Source organism: Scyliorhinus torazame, chromosome 21 (genome assembly GCF_047496885.1).
Source record: "Scyliorhinus torazame isolate Kashiwa2021f chromosome 21, sScyTor2.1, whole genome shotgun sequence".
Lineage (NCBI taxonomy): Eukaryota > Metazoa > Chordata > Chondrichthyes > Carcharhiniformes > Scyliorhinidae > Scyliorhinus > Scyliorhinus torazame.
Window position 1 is genome coordinate 110,421,768 of NC_092727.1, and position 21,830 is coordinate 110,443,597.

The 21,830-nt window shown below is 46.9% G+C and overlaps 1 protein-coding gene across 5 annotated transcripts in view; it reads right to left on the reverse strand.

Annotated features, from left to right (window-relative positions):
* Positions 1–21,830, reverse strand: part of LOC140398492 (uncharacterized) — a 99,321-nt gene that overhangs the window by 46,531 nt on the left and 30,960 nt on the right. For all 5 annotated transcript variants that reach the window (XR_011937498.1, XM_072487243.1, XM_072487244.1 and 2 more), the window contains 3 exons: positions 19,050–19,092; positions 15,405–15,523; positions 8,509–8,605 (listed from right to left, as the gene is read on the reverse strand). Coding sequence is in view for 4 of the 5 variants with exons in the window: in XM_072487243.1 (XP_072343344.1) it covers positions 8,509–8,605; positions 15,405–15,523; positions 19,050–19,092 (259 nt within the window). In the remaining variant the exon portion in view is untranslated. The remainder of the gene's footprint in view (positions 1–8,508; positions 8,606–15,404; positions 15,524–19,049; positions 19,093–21,830) is intronic.

The following is a 21,830-nucleotide window of genomic DNA, read 5'->3' on the forward strand; positions in this document are numbered from 1 at the left end:
TCTTGGGGCTAACATAATGACGGGATATGGGGGGGAAGGCGGGATCAGGGTGTTGAACTTGATGATCAGCCATGATCATAATAAATGATGGAGCAGGCACGTAGGTGGAGAATGGTCTCCTCCTATTTGCTATGAATGTTTCAATGTACACCACTTTCCCCCATTTTCAATCCCACAATTGTGCAATGCCAGCTCAACAATCCTGATGTGAAGATTTCCGTTTGCGGCTATGCCTAGGTAGGTTGCATGTTCGGCAGCTCCCGCCGGGAAAGGACTTTTGGGCTCATCAGAGGGGCCCCAACGGCAATTGTTCGACGGCTCCCAGTGTGGGAAGGTGACAGCAACGTTCTCCTGACATTATATGGATTGGACCAGGAATGGAGCGGTTATAAAAGTGATCCTGGTGCAACGGAACGTGCGAGGGAGGAAAAGCAAGATGGCGGCAGGTGGAGCCCAAACAGCATGGGCGCAGTGGTCGCAGGAGCAGCAGGAATTCCTTAAACGCTGCTTTGCGGAGCTGAAGACAGAAATGCTGGCACCAATGAAGGCGTCAATTGAGAAGCTTGTGGAGACCCAGAAGGCCCATGGGGTGGCAATCCAGGAGGTGCGGCGAAAAGCCTCGGAGAACGAGGACGAGATCTTGGGCCTGGCGGTGAAGGTGGAGGCGCACGAGGCGCTGCACAAGAGGTGGCAGGAAAGTTTTGAGGACCTGGAGAATAGGTCGAGGAGGAAGAATCTTCGGTCTCCCTGAAGGAGTGGAGGGGCCCAATGCCGGGGCATATATAAGCACGATGCTAAATTCGCTGATGGGCGTGGGATCTTTCCCGAGGCCCCTGGAGCTGGATGGGGCTCATCGGGTCCTGGCAAGGAGACCCAAAGCCAAGAGCCGCCAAGGGCTGTAGTGGTGAGGTTCCACCGCTTTATGGACAGGGAGTGTGTCCTGAGATAGGCCAAAGAAGAACGGAGCAGCAGGTGGGAAAACACGGAGATCCGTATTTACCAGGACTGGAGTGCAGAGGTGGCTAAGAAGAGAGCTGGTTTTAACCGGGCGAAGGTGCTTCTCCATCGGAAGGGGGTGAAGTTTGGGATGCTGCATCCAGCGCGATTGTGGGTCACGTTCCAAGATCAACACCACTATTTTGAAACGCCTGATGAGGCATGGAACTTTATCCAGGCTGCAAAGTTGGACTCAAACTGAGGGTTTGCCGTGGGGGGATGTTTATGTGTTTACTGCGTTTGGGGAATGTTCTTTTTGTTTCGGTGCTGGGTGGGGATGGGTGAATGGATTTGATGTGCGGGCTGTGGGAGAGTGTGGGCGTCGGTGTTGGAGGGGCAGGGCCCCACGGAGGAAGAGGGGGGGTGGAGGGCCGAGGGTGGGTAGTTGGGGTAAGGCCGCAAAAAGGAGCTGCGCCAGAGGGGGAGGGGTCGCCTCAGACGGAAAGCGCGGGCTTTTTCCCGCGCTAGGGAAGGAGGGGGGCGGGGCCGGGTTGGGGGGGGGGGCTGTGCTGGAGAGGAGCACACACTGACTGCCAAGGATGGGGGATTTTCACTGGGGGGTCGATGGAATGGCGGGAGAGGCCGGGGTCAGCAGGAGTCAGCTGACTTACGGGAGTGTCATGGGGGGAGTAAAATGGCTAGATGAGGATCTAGCGGGGGGAGGGGGGCAAGGGGTGGGGTGGGGGGGAACTGGGTTGCTGCTGCATTGGCCAAAGGGGAGCTGGAAGTAGGAGAGGTGGTTGGGGCGGGGGTCCGCGACCTGGGGACTGGAGGATGCGGGAGGCGCGGGCACGTGGCTGGCCTAGAAAAGGAGATGTCTAGTCTGCCCCCTGATCCAGCTGATAACTTGGAATGTGAGGGGCCTGAACGGTCCGGTCAAGAGGGCCCGAGTGTTCGCGCACTTAAAGGGACTGAAGGCAGACGTGGTTATGCTCCAGGAGACACATTTGAAGGTGGCAGATCAGATTAGGCTGAGAAAGGGATGGGTAGGGCAGGTCTTTCATTCAGGGCAGGATGCAAAGAACAGAGGGGTTGCAATACTGGTGGGGAAGCGGGTGTCGTTCGAGGCACTGAATATTGTAGCGGATAATGGAGATTGTTATGTGATGGTGAGTGGTAGGTTGCAGGGGATGCGGATGGTACTGGTGAACGTATATTTGCCCCGAATTGGGATGATGCCGGATTTATGAAACGCATGTTGGGTCGGATTCCGGATCTGGAGGTAGGAAGCTTGATAATGGGGACTTTAACACGGTGCTGGACCCAGCACTGGACCATTCTAGGACCAGAACGGGTAAGAGGCCGGCTGCGGCCAAGGTGCTCAGGGGGTTTATGGATCAGATGGGGGGAGTGGATCCATGGAGGTTTGCCAGGCCGCAGGCCAGGGAATTTTCTTTCTTTTCCCACGTCCATAGAGCCTACTCCCGGATAGATTTTTTCATTTTGAGTAGGGCGCTAATCCCGAAAGTGGAGGGAACGGAATACTCGGCCATAGCCATCTCGGACCACGCCCCGCATTGGATGGAGCTAGAGTTGGGGGAGGAGAGGGACCAGCGCCTGCTGTGGCGCCTGTTGGCGGATGAGGGGGTGTGTGGGCGGGTGCGGGGGTGTATTGAAAGATACTTGGAGGCCAATGACAACAGGGAGGTACAGGTGGGGGTAGTCTGGGAGGCGTTGAAGGCGGTGGTCAAGGGAGAGCTAATCTCCATTAGGCCCCACAGGGAGAAGACAGAGAGGCGGGAGAGGGAGAGTTTGGTGGGGGAGATTTTAAGGGTGGACAGGAGTTATGCAGAGGCCCACGTGGAGGGGCTACTTAGGGAGCGACGGAACCTCCAGATGGAATTCGACCTGATGACTACGGGGAAAGAAGAGGCACAGTGGAGGAAAGCGCAAGGGGCAGTTTAGGAGTATGGGGAGAAGGCGAGTCGGATGCTGGCACATCAGCTTCGTAAGAGGGAGGCAGCGAGGGAGATTGGTGGAGTTAGGGATGGAGGGGGGAATACGGTGCGGAGTGCGGTGAGAATAAACGAGGTATTTAGGGACTTCTATGGGGATCTGTACAGGTCTGAGCCCCCAGCGGGGGAGGAGGGGATGCGACGATTCCTAGATCAGCTGAGGTTCCCGAGGGTGGAAGAGGAGCAGGTGGCTTGTTTGGGGGCGCCGATTGGGCTGAAGGAGCTGATTAAAGGTTTGGGGAACATGCAGGCGGGGAAGGCCCCGAGGCCGGATGGGTTCCCGGTTGAATTTTATAGGAAATACGTGGACCTGCTGGGCCCGTTGCTAGTGAGGACTTTTAATAAGGCAAGGGAGGAGGGGACCATGCCCCCGACAATGTCTAGGGTGCTGATTTCTTTGATCTTGAAGCGGGACAAGGATCCATTGCAAGGTGGGTCATATAGACCAATCTCGCTCCTCAATGTTGACGCTAAGTTGCTGGCGAAGGTGCTGGCTACGAGAATTGAGGACTGTGACCCGGGGGTGATTCATGAGGACCAGACGGGATTCGTGAAGGGTAGGCAGCTAAAGACAAATGTGCGGAGGCTCCTCAATGTGATTATGATGCCCTCGGTGGAGGGGGAAGCGGAGGTAGTGGCAGCTATGGACGCGGAGAAGGCCTTTGATCGGGTGGAGTGGGAGTGTTGCGGAGGTTTGGGTTCGGGGAGGGGTTCATCAGCTGGGTCAGGCTGCTATATAGAGCCCCGGTGGCGAGTGTGGCTACGAACCGGCGGAGGTCGGAGTACTTTCGGCTGTACCGGGGGATGAGACAGGGGTGCCCCTTATCCCTCTTGGTGTTTGCACTGGCAATTGAGCTGCTGGCCATGGCACTGAGGGAGTCCAGGAAATGGAGGGGATTGGTTCGGGGGGGGGGGGGGAAGAGTAATACCGGGTGTCGTTGTATGTCGATGACCTGTTGTTGTATGTTGCGGATCCAGTGGAGGGGATGGCGGAGGTCATGCGGATCCTTAGGGAGTTTGGGGACTTTTCGGGGTATAAACTCAACGTAGGGAAGAGTGAGCTCTTTGTGGTGCACTCAGGGGACCAGGGAAGGGGGATAGATGAGTTACCGCTGAACAGGGCGGATAGGAGCTTTTGGTACCTGGGGATCCAAGCAGCTAGGAGTTGGGGGGCCCTGCACAAGCTTAATTTGACGCGGTTGGTGGAGCAGATGGAGGAGGATTTTAAAAGATGGGATGTGCTGCCACTCACACTGGCGGGTAGGGTGCAGTCGGTAGAAATGACGGTCCTTCCGAGGTTTCTCTTTGTGTTCCAGTGCCTTCCCATTTCGATCCCCAAGGCCTTTTTCAAACAGGTAAGCAGGAGCATCATGGGATTTGTGTGGGCAAACAAGACCCCAAGGGTGAAGAGGGTGTTTCTGGAGCGTAGCAGGGATAGGGGGGGGCTGGCGCTGCCGAATCTGTGTGGCTATTATTGGGCAGCCAATGCGGCGATGATCCGTAAGTGGGTAATGGAGGGAGGGGGGGCAGCGTGGAAGAGGTTAGAGATGGCATCCTGTGTGGGCACGAGCCTGAGGGCGCTGGTGATGGCACCGCTACCGCTCTCGCCGACAAGGTACACCACGAGTCCGGTGGTGGCGGCAACGCTGAAGATATGGGGGCAGTGGAGGCGACACAGGGACGAGGTGGGGGCCTCGGTTTGGTCCCCGATTCGGGAGAATCATCGGTTCGGCCCGGGAAGGATTGATGGGGGGTTTCGGAGCTGGCATCGGGCAAGGATTAGAAGAATGGGGGACCTGTTCATCGATGGGACGTTTGCGAGCCTAGGGGCATTGGAGGAGAAGTTTGGGCTAGCCCCGGGAAATGCTTTTAGGTACATGCAAGTGAGGACGTTTGTGAGGCGGCAGGTGAGGGAATTCCCACTCCTCCCGGCACGTGGGATTCAGGACAGGGTGATTTCGGGTGTATGGGTTGGAGAAGGCAAGGTTTCGGCGATTTATCAGGAGCTGCAGGAAGAGGAGGAGGCCTCGGTGGAGGAGTTAAAGGGCAAGTGGGAGGAGGAGCTTGGGGAGGAGATAGATGAGGGTCTGTGGGCTGATGCCCTGAGTAGGGTTAATTCTTCCTCCTCTTGCGCCAGGCTTAGCCTAATACAGTTCAAGGTTACTCAGAGCGCATATGACAGGGGCGAGGTTGAGTAGGTTCTTTGGAGTGGAGGACAGATGTGGGAGGTGCTCGGGGAGCCCGGCAAATCACGTCCATATGTTCTGGTCGTGCCCGGCACTAGATGGGTTTTGGAGGGGTTTTGCGAGGACTATGTCCAAGTGGTGAATGCCCGGGTCAAGCCGAGCTGGGGATTAGCATTATTTGGGGTATCGGACGAGCCGTGAGTGCAGGAGGCGAAAGAGGCCGGTATTCTGGCCTTTGCGTCCCTGGTAGCCCGGTGGAGGATTTTGCTTCTATGGAAGGATGCAAAGCCCCTGAGTGTGGATGCTTGGATCAATGACATGTCAGGGTTCATCAGGCTGGAGAGGATAAAGTTTGCCTTGCGAGGGTCTGTGCAGGGGTTCCTCAGGCGGTGGCAACCGTTCCTAGACTATCTCGCGAAGCATTAGGAGGAGGTCAGCAGCAGCAGCCCAGGGGCGGGGGGGGGGGGGGGGGGTTCTCTTGGGGTGGCGTTTGGGTTAAGGTGTTTTTTTTTCTCCTATTTGTGCTTTTTACTGTTATATGGGGGGTTACTGTATATAGGGGAAATCCAATGTATAATGTCTACTTGTTGTGTTCTTGTTGCTTTCTTTTTGTTGGGGGGGGGGGGGGGGGCGGGGTTGTTGAAAACTTGTTGAAAAACCTGAATAAATATATATATATTTTTTTAAACAATCCTGATGTGAAAATGCCAATTTGAAAGATAATCAAGTGACTACTTATCACTTCAGTCATTTTTTTTTTAAAAAAACAACAGATTTGGTACAATTATTGATGAACCTTTTTTAATATAGTTGACATGTGAGGCTTAGTTAACATCATGCTTAGTAAGTATGATTTATACTTACTCCAATTTATTTGGAATAACCAAATTGTATATTCATGTAATAACAAGCATACCTTGAATGATATAAGCTGGTGGCGTAGTGTTGCAAAGTGGTGAATTCTGTGGGAGTGAAGATGGGGGAAAGAGGTGTACATAGAAACATTCATTGTATCAGTCTGGAAACCTCCTCTGCATTACCTCCACAGCAAGAACATCCTTCCTCAGATAAGGACACAAAAACTGCACACAATACACCAAGTGTGGCTCACCAATGCCCTATACAATTGCAGTAAAGACAGTACAGACACTGAAAAGATTTGATAACAAAATGAGTGCAAGCAGAATTATTTTTCAGTTGGCTCAACAGCAAATAATTGGGTATTTCCCATGGTTGGGGGGAGCGGGTTGGAACAATGGTACAAAGGGTCATGGTCACAGAATATGGAGTTGGCCATTTTGGAACTGAGATGAGGAGAAATGTCTTCACTCACGAGGGTGGTGAACAGTGAAATTCTCTACCACATAAGGCTGTGGATACCATGTTACTGAACGTATTTCAGAAAGAAATAGATAGATTTCTAGACAATAAAGGCATGAAGGGGTATGGGGAGAGAGCAAGAATGATCACACTGAAAAGGCGGAGCAGACTCAATGGACAAATGGCCTGTCCCTGTTCCTATTTCTATGTGTCAATTGCCGGTAGGCAAATTCATTTATGAATTTTTAGAAAATAAGCATTGTCCTCAGGAAGCAAAAGGTCATTATACAGCAACATTTATTTAACTAGCGTGTAATATATAAACAGAGCACATGAATTATACTCCAATTCACTGCTTTTAAAGTTTTATAAGAACAATTTTGTACATTAATATTTTGCTAACTATAGACTTAAAGTGTGCACTTTATTATTGCTTCTAAATAATTTCTGTCATCATTCGTGCTGTGATGCTTCGCTATCATTGGCTAAGGATTCATGGAATGCACTTAAAGTCTTCAACTACTCTGAAAATATCCAATCTTGCTTGCCATCATTAAAAAAAAAACATCAGAGTTGTAGGGATTGGTGTATTTTGGAAAGACTTTTTAATAAAGCTAATGGTGATAGCTTTGGCAAATGCAGCACCGGGTCTCTCATGGTAATCAATAATTCTAACAGAACACATTGTTAGTTAAACCCACTATACATGCAGAAAATGCTACCATATGTTTGAAAAATATTTGAAGCTGTTTCGTTAGTGTAGCACCGTCAATATGACGCGAGGCAGGTTGAGGTAATGTCAATTGAAGGCTTTATTAAGCAGAACTTTATCCCCAGCAGCGTGGTTACAGAATGCAGCTGCTGAGGGAAATGGAGGGAAAAGCTGGGTTCTTATACCGGCATTTCTGGGTGGAGTCCAGTAGGTGGCAGATCCTATCAGGACCTGGCATCCCTCCACCAATAGCCTGTCGACACGGGGTGTACCGTATTACCCCTAATACATACCACCACAGTTAGTCCCCTGTTATTTTTACTGGTAGCATTCCTGATTATATATTGTCGATAGGATGTTTTCTTATTCCTTTGGTAGCTTTTACATTTGATGTCTGTGTAATGACATTAGACCGGCATACTCACGACCCATCCAGTTGTACTTTTTTTGCTCTTTATGAATAAACAATTGAATGCGCAAACATAAATGTGACAGAAATCTGCAACAGTAAACTATATGTAAATTGGAAAGGGGGGTGCTGGGATGAGAGTGGCATATGGGGTGCCCACCTGAAGGAGTTAGTATGGGTTCCAAGCCATTTTCATGGTCAAATTTAAATTAATTCAGTGCCCTGTCAATGCAAAGCATGCCCACGGTAAGTTGTTGATTACGATGTGGGAAAAGCAGGGCTAAAGGGTCAATCTGCTGCCTTTGGGGCTCAGACTGCAGACACCGCATAGCTGACTACCAATCTGCAAAGAGGCTTATTGGTTACCTCCAGCTATCTATTCTTCATTGGGTTACAAGGATTGCGGAGGCTCTGGCCCAGAAGAGCGGCAGTGGCTCCATGCTGTGTAATCCTGCTGTCCTCTCTCAGGTTGACAACATTTCCACTCCCACCATTGCCACTTGCATGCTATCGCCCGAGTCAGCAAGCCTAAACTGTTGCAGCCCAGACCGAGGTGGTGCAATCTGCAGCTGGGCCTTGTAGCTCCAGAGCTGAATGGAGTTGCCATCAATGGCAATATTCTCTCTGCTACAGTACAAGTTACTATTTCGAATGATTAAACATACTATGATTAAATTGTGAGGACTGGTGTTGCACAGAAAATGTTTCTGACCAAAAAATATTTAATGGGCAGGCTATTTTGATGTCAGGCAGACATGACTACAGCTTTCATAGTTACAGTAAATTCAACCCTTAGGGCATGGCAAAGGCATGTGAATAAAATGCTGAATACTGAAAGCTAAATAAATCGCAACTACAGAAATAAAACGTCTGTGACAGAGATGTGCCAATGACATTATTATGTTTGAGTTAAAAGTGACTGTAGCTTACCTTCTGCTCCTTCGGCAATGGTTTTCTGGACATCACACTCCTCGATTCTTGTGAAATTAGCGGCAGCTTATCATGCACTGCTGATGTGCCGCTCCATCTGTAAATAATCAGTTGCTGGGTCAAACAATGCCAGCAGTGAAATAACATCACAGTAACAGTCTATGGTTATTGATAAAATAATTTTGATCTCTTTTAAACACAGATTAAAAACCACAATCAATGTACTTTTAACGGGCTATCTTATTATAGCACAGAGGAAAATCATATCCGGATTCTGCTTCACACTTTGTCAGTAAATAATGGACCAGAAGAGGCGGGGCTGGGTGGCCCCACTATTAGAATGGCTTATTAATTCCGCACCCCATTAATCCAGGAATGTATGCATTAAAAGAGACACACCGCAAGTTCTGATTTTCTGTTCTTTTGATTGGCCTTGGTAGCCTTTTGTGCTCGTCTTATCATCCATACTCACGTTTGTGCACGAAGGTGAGATCATTCAGAATCCAAAGTTGTTTCAGCACTTTGAAATGCAAATTAGATTGACTTATTTCAGACAATAACATTTTGGAGACAGCAGATGAGTAGTTTGAGGAGGAAAATAATTGACTCCCGAGCCTAAAGTTCCCAAGCTTTCTGGGTTTCCTTATGCCATTTTTAGGCATATTGCAAACTAGTGGATGGAAATTGATTAACAACTCCATTACAGCATGGTGGAAGGGAAGCAAGATGGACCGTGATCATTTTCATCTAGAAATTCCAAATACCTTCCAGTGAAAACAGTACACTAGCAAACCTACTGGGTGTTTCATTATTCCTGATCATGATGAATGGAGCCACTGGTTTTATACTCCATGGGTCAAGAATGTTTGTAAATTTCAAACACCTTCTTCCTATTCATTGACTTATGACATTCATTGATACAACTTCTAAAGAAAACCAGTTTACAATACCCTGTTATCATAGAATTTACAGTGCAGAAGGAGGCCATTCAGCCCATCGAGTCTGCACCGACTCTTGGAAAGAGCACCCTACCCAAGGTCAACACCTCTACCCGATTCCCATAACCCAGTAACCCCACCCAACACTAAGGGCAATTTTGGACACTAAGGGCAATTTATCATGGCCAATCCACCTACCCTGCACATCTTTGGACTGTGGGAGGAAACCGGAGCACCCGGAGGAAACCCACGCACACACAGGGAGGATGTGCAGACTCCACACAGACAGTGACCCAAGCCGGAATCGAACCTGGGACCCTGAAGCTGTGAAGCAATTGTGTTATCCACAATGCTACCGTGCTGCCCAGCACGGTAGCATTGTCCCTGTGTTGTCCCTGTTAGGAATTGTTGACATTTAAATGAGAACTCCAAACATCCAGCAATCAACTGACTGAACTATGCCACAATATTTCCCATTTTTAAACAAAAACAAACTTTACTGTATATCAGAATTAAACAAAGCAATCATTGTTAATACTATAGTTTATAATTACTTATTCTATGAGTTCTTTACTTCCATTTACTTTTCCCCAAAGGATTCCCTTATACATTTCAACACTCTTCAAAGTTCATTAATTTCTTTAGAATCAACCCACACTGAATGCCACAGCCCCGTGGAATTTGCTTTATTTCCCTTCCATCTTCCAGCTATTCTCTGAGGTAATATTTTGTGGCAATCCTTCCATTAGCTTTTGGGCTAAGCAAGCCTTCAACTTTTATTGAATACTGTGGATGCCTCAGATCTTTGATATGGTTGCCGGCAGATATCCAACTACATTCTCACAGCTTCCAAGCCAACTCTGCTGACTGTTCTCTGACACAAGCCTTTGTGAGGACCACTGCAGATTTATTCCCCTAACCTCAAGCTAGAGCAAATCCTCCAGCTGCTTTCCCCCACAATAAATCCAACCTGCGTGTGAGCTCTACACGCATTCTGTACAGTCAATGATAAAGTTAGTATATTTTCCATTTAAAGCATAGGCCTGACTAACAATTATCTCCTATTGTCGCTCTCTCTATCCAATGAGATGCAGTTTACATCAAACCAAAAGTGCACCTGCTACTTTCTGAGCAAACACCCAAATAACTGAAACAAAGGAACCTTCGACCCTCCACAGCTGATCTCCGTGACAACGTGGCATACTCTCAGATCGTCACAAACCAAAATAGTAATTAATTATTTTACCTTCAACACACTATTTGATTCTGCAACCTGCTGTTTAAGAACTCCACTGCAGGTCACACTGGAATTGAAACTCACCCCAGGTGCACTGCAGGTTTTCAAAATCCTATTTTATGGGATTTGCCAAATAGGTATAGCAGTAGTATTGCTATAAATTATTCAGCATTCCATTGAACACAAAGATGATCAGGGAAAACTGCAGTTTATCAATTAGTTAAGTTCAATAAGCAATTCCTGTATGGATTTCTGGACAATGGCTGCTGTACATTTGTCTCCAGCTTTTCCTTCCTCTTATCAATGCTGGGTTGGCATCACCTCATTTTCCCATCAGCATCACATACTGCATCTTCCTACTTGTATTCTTCTCCACCACCATATCCAGACTTTTGTCACTAAAAGCAGTAGCCCTCGTTGTGGGTTCACTGCGTTGAAGCAGCAAAGGCTTCTTCACCTTCAAGAACTGCGGCACTGTAGATTCTCCACACACCATCTAGGCTTTTGACTGCGAGTAGGGGACACATGCTAACTATTTAAATTACCTAACCTTGTAAAGAGTGCATAGAAGCCAGTCCAGTTGTGTGGAAGTGCACAGGAATACCAGGTACATGAGACAGACTCTGTAACAATCAGAAACTCAACCCTTTGTTTTCACCTTAGGTTAGGCAAGTGGAGAAGCACACACCTGAATGTATTTGTCCCTTGGAAGGAAGAAAGGAAAGTTCAGAGCATCACTATCACAGAAGAATCTATATAATTGAAACTCGAAGTTACCACAGGGAGTTAGAGGCTGGCATGATTCTTACGGGCAATCTTAAAACGCACAACAGCGTGCAAGAAAGTTATGAGAACTAATTGATGAAGGGAAAATATCTGCCACAAGAGAAGAAACAGAGCTTCACGTAGGCATGGAACTGATGTGGAGGATGCACTTGAAATACGAGGATGTGATTAGACCAATAATATTGATAACTGAAGATCTAAGGATAGAATCGGCAACGGTGTAGGAAACTCAATATTGGACGTGCAGAATATATGAAGAAGGCACACCTTTGAAAAACTGAAATTATTTCAGGTCAATTACATAAATTATCCACATTAATTAGGCAAGCTTAGGTTTCCTGAAGAAGTAGAAGTAGGTGCTTCTTGTATCCACAATCCTTATGGGTTACATCACAGACAAATTTCCACAGTTCTACCTCTGTTGTCCAGCGTGCATTCTATGTCTGCATGTAGTGAGCATAGGGAATTGCCAAGATTACATCCTGCTGAAATGGTGGCCACAACATGCGAAAAGGCCAGTTTCCTTTCAGCAACGGGCTTTTTAAGGATATACTTCCTACTGGGGAAAAGGACCTTTCTCTTTTCTTAAAAAAACTCTTCACCCATCATTCCTACCCAGCGGCTTCCTGCTGCCAAATATACCATCCTCCAATACAGTTAAGTAGCTGCCCCAACTGCACTATTGACAGATATCTCAGGTAATGTTCCTGACCCTCGGGAATTCAGGTAGGCTCAGTCTCCCACAGCTAAAGAATAGACAATTCATTCCACTGTTACAATAGCACAGCTGAACTAACAGCCCTAGAACGTTCTTGCACTGTTGATATCAAATGTAATCAGTCACTGCACTAAACAAAGGTGAAAAGGCATAAAATCGGAACGAATTGTGTGACTTTAGAATGAAATTGTATTTGAAATAGTGGACAGAACTGGACCAGAAATTTTTTAAAAAGAGAACACAAAGTCTTCCATTATCCCGGAGTTAGTAACAGCAAGTGAACGGTTAAACAAAGCACTGGACTATTTGACAGAAAGCTAAATACCCCTCAATATAGTTTTAATTAAGCTTTATAATGGCAACTTGCTTACAAAATGCACCAGTGAAGATTTTGAAGATATTCAAAGATGACATAATTTCAAGCACAGAGGTCCAACCAGACGGCTTCTCAATCCACCGAATGGACCGTACGGCGGCCTCAGGCAAGGCAAGGGGAGGTGGGGTCTGCCTCCTCATCAACACCTCCTGGTGCCAAGGTGTAGCAACACTGGCGAGTTTCTGCTCCCCGGGCCTGGAATACCGGACGCTAAAATGCCACCCCTACTACCTTTCGTGGGAGTTCTGCTCCGTTATCCTGACGGCAGTTTACACCCCACCCCCGTGAAAATCGCACTGGACGAAATATTCACCACCACAAATAGCCTTGAAACGAAACATCCCAAGGCCTTGTTCATTGTAGCTGGGGACTTCAATCAGGCCAAGCTCAAGAGCATACTACCAAATTACCACCAACACGTCACCAGTTCCACCAGAGGCCCAAACATCCTGGACCACTGCTACACAAATATCAAACATGCCTACCGCTCTATCACCCGCCCACACTTTGGCAAATCTGACCACAAGGCTGTGATCCTGCTCCCGGCTTATAAGCAAAAACTGAAGCGGGAGAATCCGTCAAAGAAAGTTGTGCATTGTTGGTCTGAGGAATCGGATGATCTCCTACGGGACTGCTTAGAGTCAGTGGACTGGTCAGTATTTCAAAACTCTGCGACCAGCCTGAACGAGTAGGCCACTACAGTAACTGACTTCATTAGTAAGTGTGTAGAAGACTGTGTGCCAAAGAAGCAAATCCGCTTGTTTCCCAACCGGAAACCCTGGATGAACAGGGATATCCACTGCTTGCTGAAGTCTCGGTCTGAGGCGTTCAAGTCAGGCGACCCTGACCTCTACAAGAAAGCCAGATATGATCTAAAGAAATCCATCAAAGATGTCAAAAGACAGTACCGGACCAAGCTCGAGTCCCAGGCTAGCCACACGGATCCCCGCCGTCTATGGCAAGGTCTGCAAGACATAACAGGCTATAAGATGAAGGCATGTAAAATCGTCGGCTCCAACGCACCCCTCCCTGATGAGCTCAACGCATTCTATGCCCGCTTTGAGCAAGAGGTCAGCGAGCCCTCCACCCCAGAAGCCGCGGATGAACTTGTATATGAGATCACCATTGCAGATGTCAGAGCAGCCTTCTCGAAGGTCAACCCACGGAAAGCCACTGGCCTGGATGGGGTACCCGGATGAGCACTCAGGTCTTGCGCGGATCAGCTGGCGTGGGTATTCGCAGACATCTTCAACCTCTCTTTACAACTACCTGCTTCAAGAAGACGGCCATCATCCCTGACCCAAAAAAAAGTCAAGCAGCGTGCCTTAATGACTATCGTCCAGTGGCTCTGACATCCATCATCATGAAGTGCTTCGAAAGGTTAGTCATGGCACAAATCAACTTCAGCCTTCCAGATTGCCTTGATCCACTAGTTTGCTACCGCTGCAACAGGTCCACAGCAGACGCCATCTCCATGGCCCTGCACTCTACCCTGGGACACCTAGATAACAAAGACACCTATGTCAGACTCCTATTTATCGACTACAGCTCAGCCTTCAACACCATCATTCCTACGAAACTTATCTCCAAACTCAGTGGCCTTGGCCTCGGCTTCTCCCTCTGCGACTGTATCCTGAAGTTTCTAACCCACAGGCCACAACCAGTAAAGATAGGCAACAACACCTCCTCCACGATCATCCTCAACACCGGTGTCCCTCAAGGCTGTGTCCTCAGCCCCCTACTATACTCCTTCTCCACCTATGACTGTGTGGGCAAATTCCCCTCCAATTCGATTTTCAAATTTGCTGATGACACCACCGTAGTGGGTCAGATTTCAAACAATGACGAGACAGAGTACAGGAATGAGATTGACAATCTGCTGAACTGGTGTGACGCCAATAATCTCTCCCTCAATGTCAACCAAACAAAGGAGATTATCATCGACTTCAGGAAGCGTAGTGGAGAACATGCCCCTGTCTACATCAATGGGAACGAAGTAGAAAGGATTGAGAGCTTCAGGTTTTTAGGTGTACAGATCACCACCAGCCTGTCTTGGTCCCCCCATGCCGACACTCTAGTTAAGAAAGCCCACCAACGACTCTACTTTCTCAGAAGACTAAGGAAATTTGGCATGTCAGCTACGACCCTCACCAACTTCTACAGATGACCCATAGAAAGCATTCTTTCTGGCTGTATCACAGCTTGGTATGGAGCCTGCTCTGCCCAAACTGCAGGAAACTACAAAAGGTCGTGAATGTAGCCCAGTCCATCATGCAAACCAGCCTCCCATCCATTGACTCTATCTATAATTCCCGCTGCCTCAGAAAGGCAACCAGCATAATTAAGGACCCCACGCACCCCGGACATACGCTCTTCCACCTTCTTCCGTTCGGAAAAAGATACCAAAGTTTGAGGTCACGTACCAACCGACTCAAGAACAGCTTCTTCCCTACTGCCATCAGACTTTTGAATGGACCTACCTCGTATTAAGTTGATCTTTTCTCTACACCTTGCTATAACTGTAACATTATATTCTGCAGTCTCTCCTTCCTTCTCCATGTACGGTATGCATTGTTTGTACAGCATGCAAGAAACAATACTTTTCACTGTCTACTAATACATGTGACAATAATAAATCAAATCAAATCAAAATGGGAAATACAATAAGCAGCTTTGTGATGCCATATCGAGAGCCAAACTGGCAATCATAGAGTAAGACAGAACGTCGAAGGTGATGGTTAATTTAAGAGTCAAACAAAGTTAAGAGCAAGAAGTAAGTAGTTTGAAAGGGATTGTAGGCAATCCAGCAGAAATAGAAATAGTCTAAAAACAATGACCTACTTTTCTTTCTTGTAGTCATTCCAGCTGGGACCTCCTGGGTGCGGAGCCATTATGTCAGCCAACCTCTCCAGCATTAAAATATTTTCATTTTCAATCTGTGCTCGGTGGAAATCAAGCTTCTGCAAGAACAAGTGGGGTCAATTGTATAATTGTAGATTTGAACAATCCTCTTAAATTAGATATTGACAAACTAAACTAATTTTCTATCAATTGCCTTTTTTATGTTATCCAACTCACCTGGCTATGACATTGAACACTTCGAAGTGCCCAAAAGGTTTTAACTCCTTAGACTGGCATGCGTGTTACATTGCCTCGTTCGAACTTAGCAAAGCAACAATTTTCTTTTTCAATAATTTGCTCAGATCCACAATGGAATAATAATTTGTTCAAATCCCGGATGTATTTCATATGTTTTTAGCAACCCACAAATCAATCGAAACTGAAGAATGTAAGCTTGTTACCAAAAGATTGTCTACTGTGGTCCACGTTTTGGAGGAAAATGTAACTGGTCTGATTAGTAAGTTTGCAGACGACACAAAGGTTGGTGGAATTGCGGATAGCGATGAGGACTGTCTGAGGATACAGCAGGATTTAGATTGTCTGGAGACTTGGGCGGAGAGATGGCAGATGGAGTTTAACCTGGACAAATGTGAGGTAATGCATTTTGGAAGGGCTAATGCAGGTAGGGAATATACAGTGAATGGTAGAACCCTCAAGAGTATTGAAAGTCAAAGAGATCTAGGAGTACAGGTCCACAGATCACTGAAAGGGGCTACACAGGTGGAGAAGGTAGTCAAGAAGGCATACGGCATGCTTGCCTTCATTGGCCGGGGCATTGAGTATAAGAATTGGCAAGTCATGTTGCAGCTGTATAGAACCTTAGTTAGGCCACACTTGGAGTATAGTGTTCAATTCTGGTCGCCACACTACCAGAAGGATGTGGAGGCTTTAGAGAGGGTGCAGAAGAGATTTACCAGAATGTTGCCTGGTATGGAGGGTATTAAGCTATGAGGAGCGATTGAATAAACTCGGTTTGTTCTCACTGGAACGAAGGAGGTTGAGGGGCGACCTGATAGAGGTATACAAAATTATGAGGGGCATAGACAGAGTGGATAGTCAGAGGCTTTTCCCCAGGGTAGAGGGGTCAATTACTAGGGGGCATAGGTTTAAGGTGAGAGGGGCAAAGTTTAGAGTAGATGTACGAGGCAAGTTTTTTACGCAGAGGGTAGTGGGTGCCTGGAACTCACTACCGGAGGAGGTAGTGGAAGCAGGGACGATAGGGACATTTAAGGGGCATCTTGACAAATATATGAATAGGATGGGAATAGAAGGATACGGACCCAGGAAGTGTAGAAGATTGTAGTTTAGTCGGGCAGTATGGTCGGCACGGGCTTGGAGGGCCGAAGGGCCTGTTCCTGTGCTGTACATTTCTTTGTTCTTTGTTCTTTGTAACCTTGAATTTTGGTGTGGCTTATTAACACTCTTGTGTCAGAGCAAGAATGTAATGAGTAAATAACAGAGTCTGACACTTTAATGCAATAATGAGAGAGTGCAATATTGTCAGAGATATTCCCAATGAGACATTAACTGAAACTTTAATTTCAGCATCTCAGTGCATTCAGGCAGACAAGACTGTTCAGCAGTATTCAAATGTATCCTTGTATCTTGGCCACCATTCCTTGCGCGTTGCCAAATTCCTTTTACTATGTTCACTTACATAATCACTGTAACTGCATTTCAAAGTAATTTATTGTATATGAAGTGCTTTCAAATTATTTCTGAGAAATGTGACAAGGCACTGGATAATGCAAGTCTTTCTTTGCTCTAAAAACCCTGTAAAGCTTTAGCCATTAAAGGGGAAGCAACTTAAGGTGTTTTCATTTATTGATTATATTAATAAGGAAGTGTACTGGTTCAGAAGGAGAATGCATCCTATGTGTCAGATACATTTTCTCTCTCTCAACCACTGGGCATAGTAATTAGCGCATTGCTACAGATATTAACTAGATTCACAGAATCACAGAAAAATACAGTGCAGAAAAGGCCCTTCGACCCATCGAGTCTGCACTGCTGCATGAAAGGCGTCTGATCTGCCAATCTACCGGCTCCTGGAAAGAGCACCCTACCCAAGGTCAACACCTCCACCCTATCCCCATAACCTAGTAACCCCACCCAACACTAAGGGCAATTTTGGACACTAAGGGCAATTTATCATGGCCAATCCACCTAACCGGCACATCTTTGGACTGTGGGAGGAAACCGGAGAACCCGGAGGAAACCCACGCACACACGGGGAGGATGTGCAGACTCCGCACAGACAGTGACCCAAGCCGGAATCGAACCTGGAACTCTGGAACTGTGAAGTAATTGTGCTATCCACAATGCTACCGTGCTGCTAAGTCATTTATATAAATGATGAACAATAGGCGACCCAGCACAAATCCCCATGGTATGCCACGGGACACTGGCTTCCAGTCACTAAAGCAGCGTCTGTCATCACCCTCTGTTTCCTAAAGCTCAGCCAGCTTCCTTCAGTGACTGCATCTTTGGGGCCTTACATGTTTTTGGGGAATGGGCCTTTTTGATCTTTGATTATTAAGGCAACACCAGAGCTGAACAGATTGAACAGTTAAGGCTAGGTCAAATCCTTTTCTGAAGCTTGGCCCCAGCTATTCATAATTTATATCAATGGTTTGGATGAGGGAATCAAATGTAATAAATATGTCAAGTTTGCTAATGACACAAAACTAGGTGGAGTTGTGAGTGGTGAGGTGGAAGTAAAGAGGCTTCAAGACTATTAAGTTGGATGAGTGGGCAAATACATGGCAGATGAAGTATAATGTGGATAATTGTGAAGTTATCCCTTCTGTAGGAAAAACAGAATGGCAGAGTATTATTTAGATGATAGACTGGGAAACACTGATGTACCTAGGGACCTGGGAGTCCTAGTTCACCAGTCATTGAAAGCAACCATGCAGATACAGCAAGTAGTTAAGAAGGTAAATGATATGTTGGCTTTCATTGCAAGAGGGCTTGAGTACAGGAGCAAGGATGTCTTACCGCAGCCGTACATGGCATTGGTGAAACCACACCAGAAGTATTGTGTGTAGTTTTGGTCTCCTTATCGTAAGAAAATATATACTTACCACAGAGGGAATGCAACAAAGGTTTACCAGACTGACTCCTGGGATGGCAGGATTGTCATATGAGGAGAGATTGGGTTGACTAAAGAATGAGGGGGAATCTCATTGAAATGTACACAATTCTGGAAAGGCTGGACAGACTTGGATGTAGGGATGTTGTTTCCCCTGGCTGGGGGAGGAGTTAGAGTAAAGGGTCTTGGTCACAGGACTGGGGGTAGGCCACTTACGACTGAGTAATCACCCCACTCAGAAGGTGGTGAACCTGTGAAATTCTCTACCACAAAGCTTTGGAGACCAAATCACTGAACGTATTGAAGAAAGAAATCAAAAGATTTCCAAGACACTAAAGATGTCAAGGGGTCTGGAGAGAGAACGGGCATATGGCGTTGAGAAGGAGGATCAGCTATGATCACATTGAATTGCAGAGCAGTCACAATGGGCTGAATGGCCTACTCCTGCTCCTATTTTTTATGCCTCTATGCTCAAGTTATTTGTATCCTACCCGCTGTCTGAGCTTGGCTTCTTCTCGTTCGTGTTTTGGTGGCCTGTAAAAAAAAAAAAGGTTAAATGATAAAAGAACTGAAGCACTGAACTGTGACTGCAATATCCATTATTTCAAAATTAGTTTCGTTCTTATGCTTCCAGGAAATTTTAAAGAAAATTATCGGCACTTCCTTCATGTTCAATCATCTTTTGGCACAAAGAAGTAGAGTTGGCAGCTCGATTCACAGGTTAACCTCCCAGGGAAAAGGACAATTTTTTTTTTGAATATTCTGCCCCAATGAACTCTTTTATACGTTCTTAATTTAAGTTGCCCGAATAATCTCCAATTTAACATGGGATAACAATACATGAATCAAATCTGTAAACTGATATAGGAAAGAATCCCTATCGGAATGGATTTCTATATTTTCAAGGTTATCAAAGTATTGCAACGCGAAGCTCTGTGGCTATGGGAAATGTACAATATTGTATATTTCTCTCTATGGCATGAGTGTTTCAAGTAATCTTGGTAATGCAAAGGGAAAATAAAGAAGGAATTGAATAGTAAGAAAGAATAAGGGTAAGGAAATGGAGACATCAAAAGCAAATCGGATTAAATAAATAAAGTAAGAAGTCTTACAACACCAGGTTAAAGTCCAACAGGTTTGCTTCAAATCGCTAGCTTTCGGAGCACTGTTCCTCGGGTGAATGAAGAGGTATGTTCCAGAAACATATATATTGACAAAGTCAAAGATGCCAGACAATGCTTTGAATGCGAGCATTTGCAGGTAATCAAGTCTTTACAGATCCCGAGATAGGGGTAACCCCAGGTTAAAGAGGTGTGAATTGTCTCAAGCCAGGACAGTTGGTAGGATTTCGCAGGCCAGGTGGTGGGGGATGAATGTAATACGACATGAGTCCCAGGTCCCGGTTGAGGCCGCACTCACGTGTGCGGAACTTGGCTATAGGTTTCTGCTCGGAGATTCTGCGTTGTCGCACGTCCTGACGGCCGCCTTGGAGAACGCTTACCCGGAGATCAGAGGCTGAATACCCTCGACTGCTGAAGTGTTCCCCGACTGGAAGGGAACATTCCTGCCTGGCGATTGTCGCGCGATGTCTGTTCATCCGTTGTCGCAGCGTCTTGCCAATGTACCACACTTCGGGACATCCTTTCCTGCAGTGTATGAGGTAGACAACATTGGCCGAGTCGCACGAGTATGTACCGCGTACCTGGTGGGTGGTGTTCTCAAGTGCAATGGTGATCTGTCGATGATCTGGCATGTCTTGCAGAGATTGCCATGGCAGGGTTGTGTGGTGTCGTGATCGCTGTTCTGAAGGCTGGGCAGTTTGCTGAAAACAATGGTTTGTTTGAGGTTGCGCGGTTGTTTGAAGGCAAGTAGTGGGGGTGTGTGGATGACCTTGGCAAGATGTTCATCTTCATCGATGACGTGTTGAAGGCTGCAAAGAAGATGTCGTAGTTTCTCCACTCCGGGGAAGTACTGGACTAGATAAGTTCCATCCCACCCTCAGACTCACCATGGCCTACTTTCCAAAATCGGTTGCATTCTTGGACACACTCATCTCCATCAAGGACGGTCACCTCAGCACTTCGCTTTCCCGCAAGCCCACGGATAACCTCACGATGCACCATTTCCCCAGCTTCCAACCTAAACACATTAAAGAAGCCATACCCTATGGACAAGCCCTCCGTATACACAGGATCTTCTCAGGTGAGGAGGAGCATAACAGACATCTACAGACGTTGAAAGATGCCCTCGTACGAATGGGATATGGCACTCGACTCATCGATCGACAGTTCCAACGCGCCACAGGAAAAAAACGCACCCACCTCCTCAGAAGACAAACACGGGACACATCGGACAGAGTACCCTTCATCATCCAATATTTCCCCGGAGCGGAGAAATACGACATCTTCTTCGCAGGCTTCAACACGTCATCGATGAAGATGAACATCTTGCCAAGGTGAAACTGGTGAAAAAGATCTGTGGTATACCAAAGTTTGATGAAGGAGATTGTTCAAGTTTTCAAATTAGCACCAGGAAACAGAAGCTACCTTGTTTACCTGTTTCATTCTTCCACTCGATAGGTAACCCCCAAAGACATCAGGGTACCTGAGATGATGCTTCTTTAAGGTACTGTGATCTCCTCTATGTGATTTTTCTCACTTCCACACCATACATAATTATAAGCTGCCCTACTCATACAATTCAATTAAACCACTAGGTATTAAACTAAGGAGAAACCTTTAACGTTCATTTCTTCAGGAGGTAGGGTGTGATGTATGGAGCATTCCAAAAATGGAGACTGCCAATGACCCAAAAAGTTGTACATATTTCTTTCTTTTGTATCATGGCAGCCAGTACTAACCTCTGGACACTGAGCAGATATCAATTCCAGATGAAGTGAAAGTTTGCGTGATTATAAGTAGCTGCTTAACAATTTCAGCTTTTAGTGGAGTTGTTTCTCTCGGAATGGGCTCAAAGCATGTGTCTTAAACAAGCCTCGTCTCCTGCAATTCAGGGGGTGCAATTCTACAAAATGGAGGCTAAGTGTTCGCGCCGTCGTGAACACCATCGCGTTTCACGATGGCACGAAACGGGCGTGGGGACAACGGCCCACACAGGGTGTCAGCATGGCGCTGGAGCGGTTCACACCGCTCCAGCCTCCCTTCCCGGCGCCAAATGGACGTCCTGCCAACGCGCGCATGCGCAGTTGGGCCGCGCCAACCCGCGCATGCGCGGGGGACTTCAGCGCGCTGGCCCCTACGCAACAGGGCGTG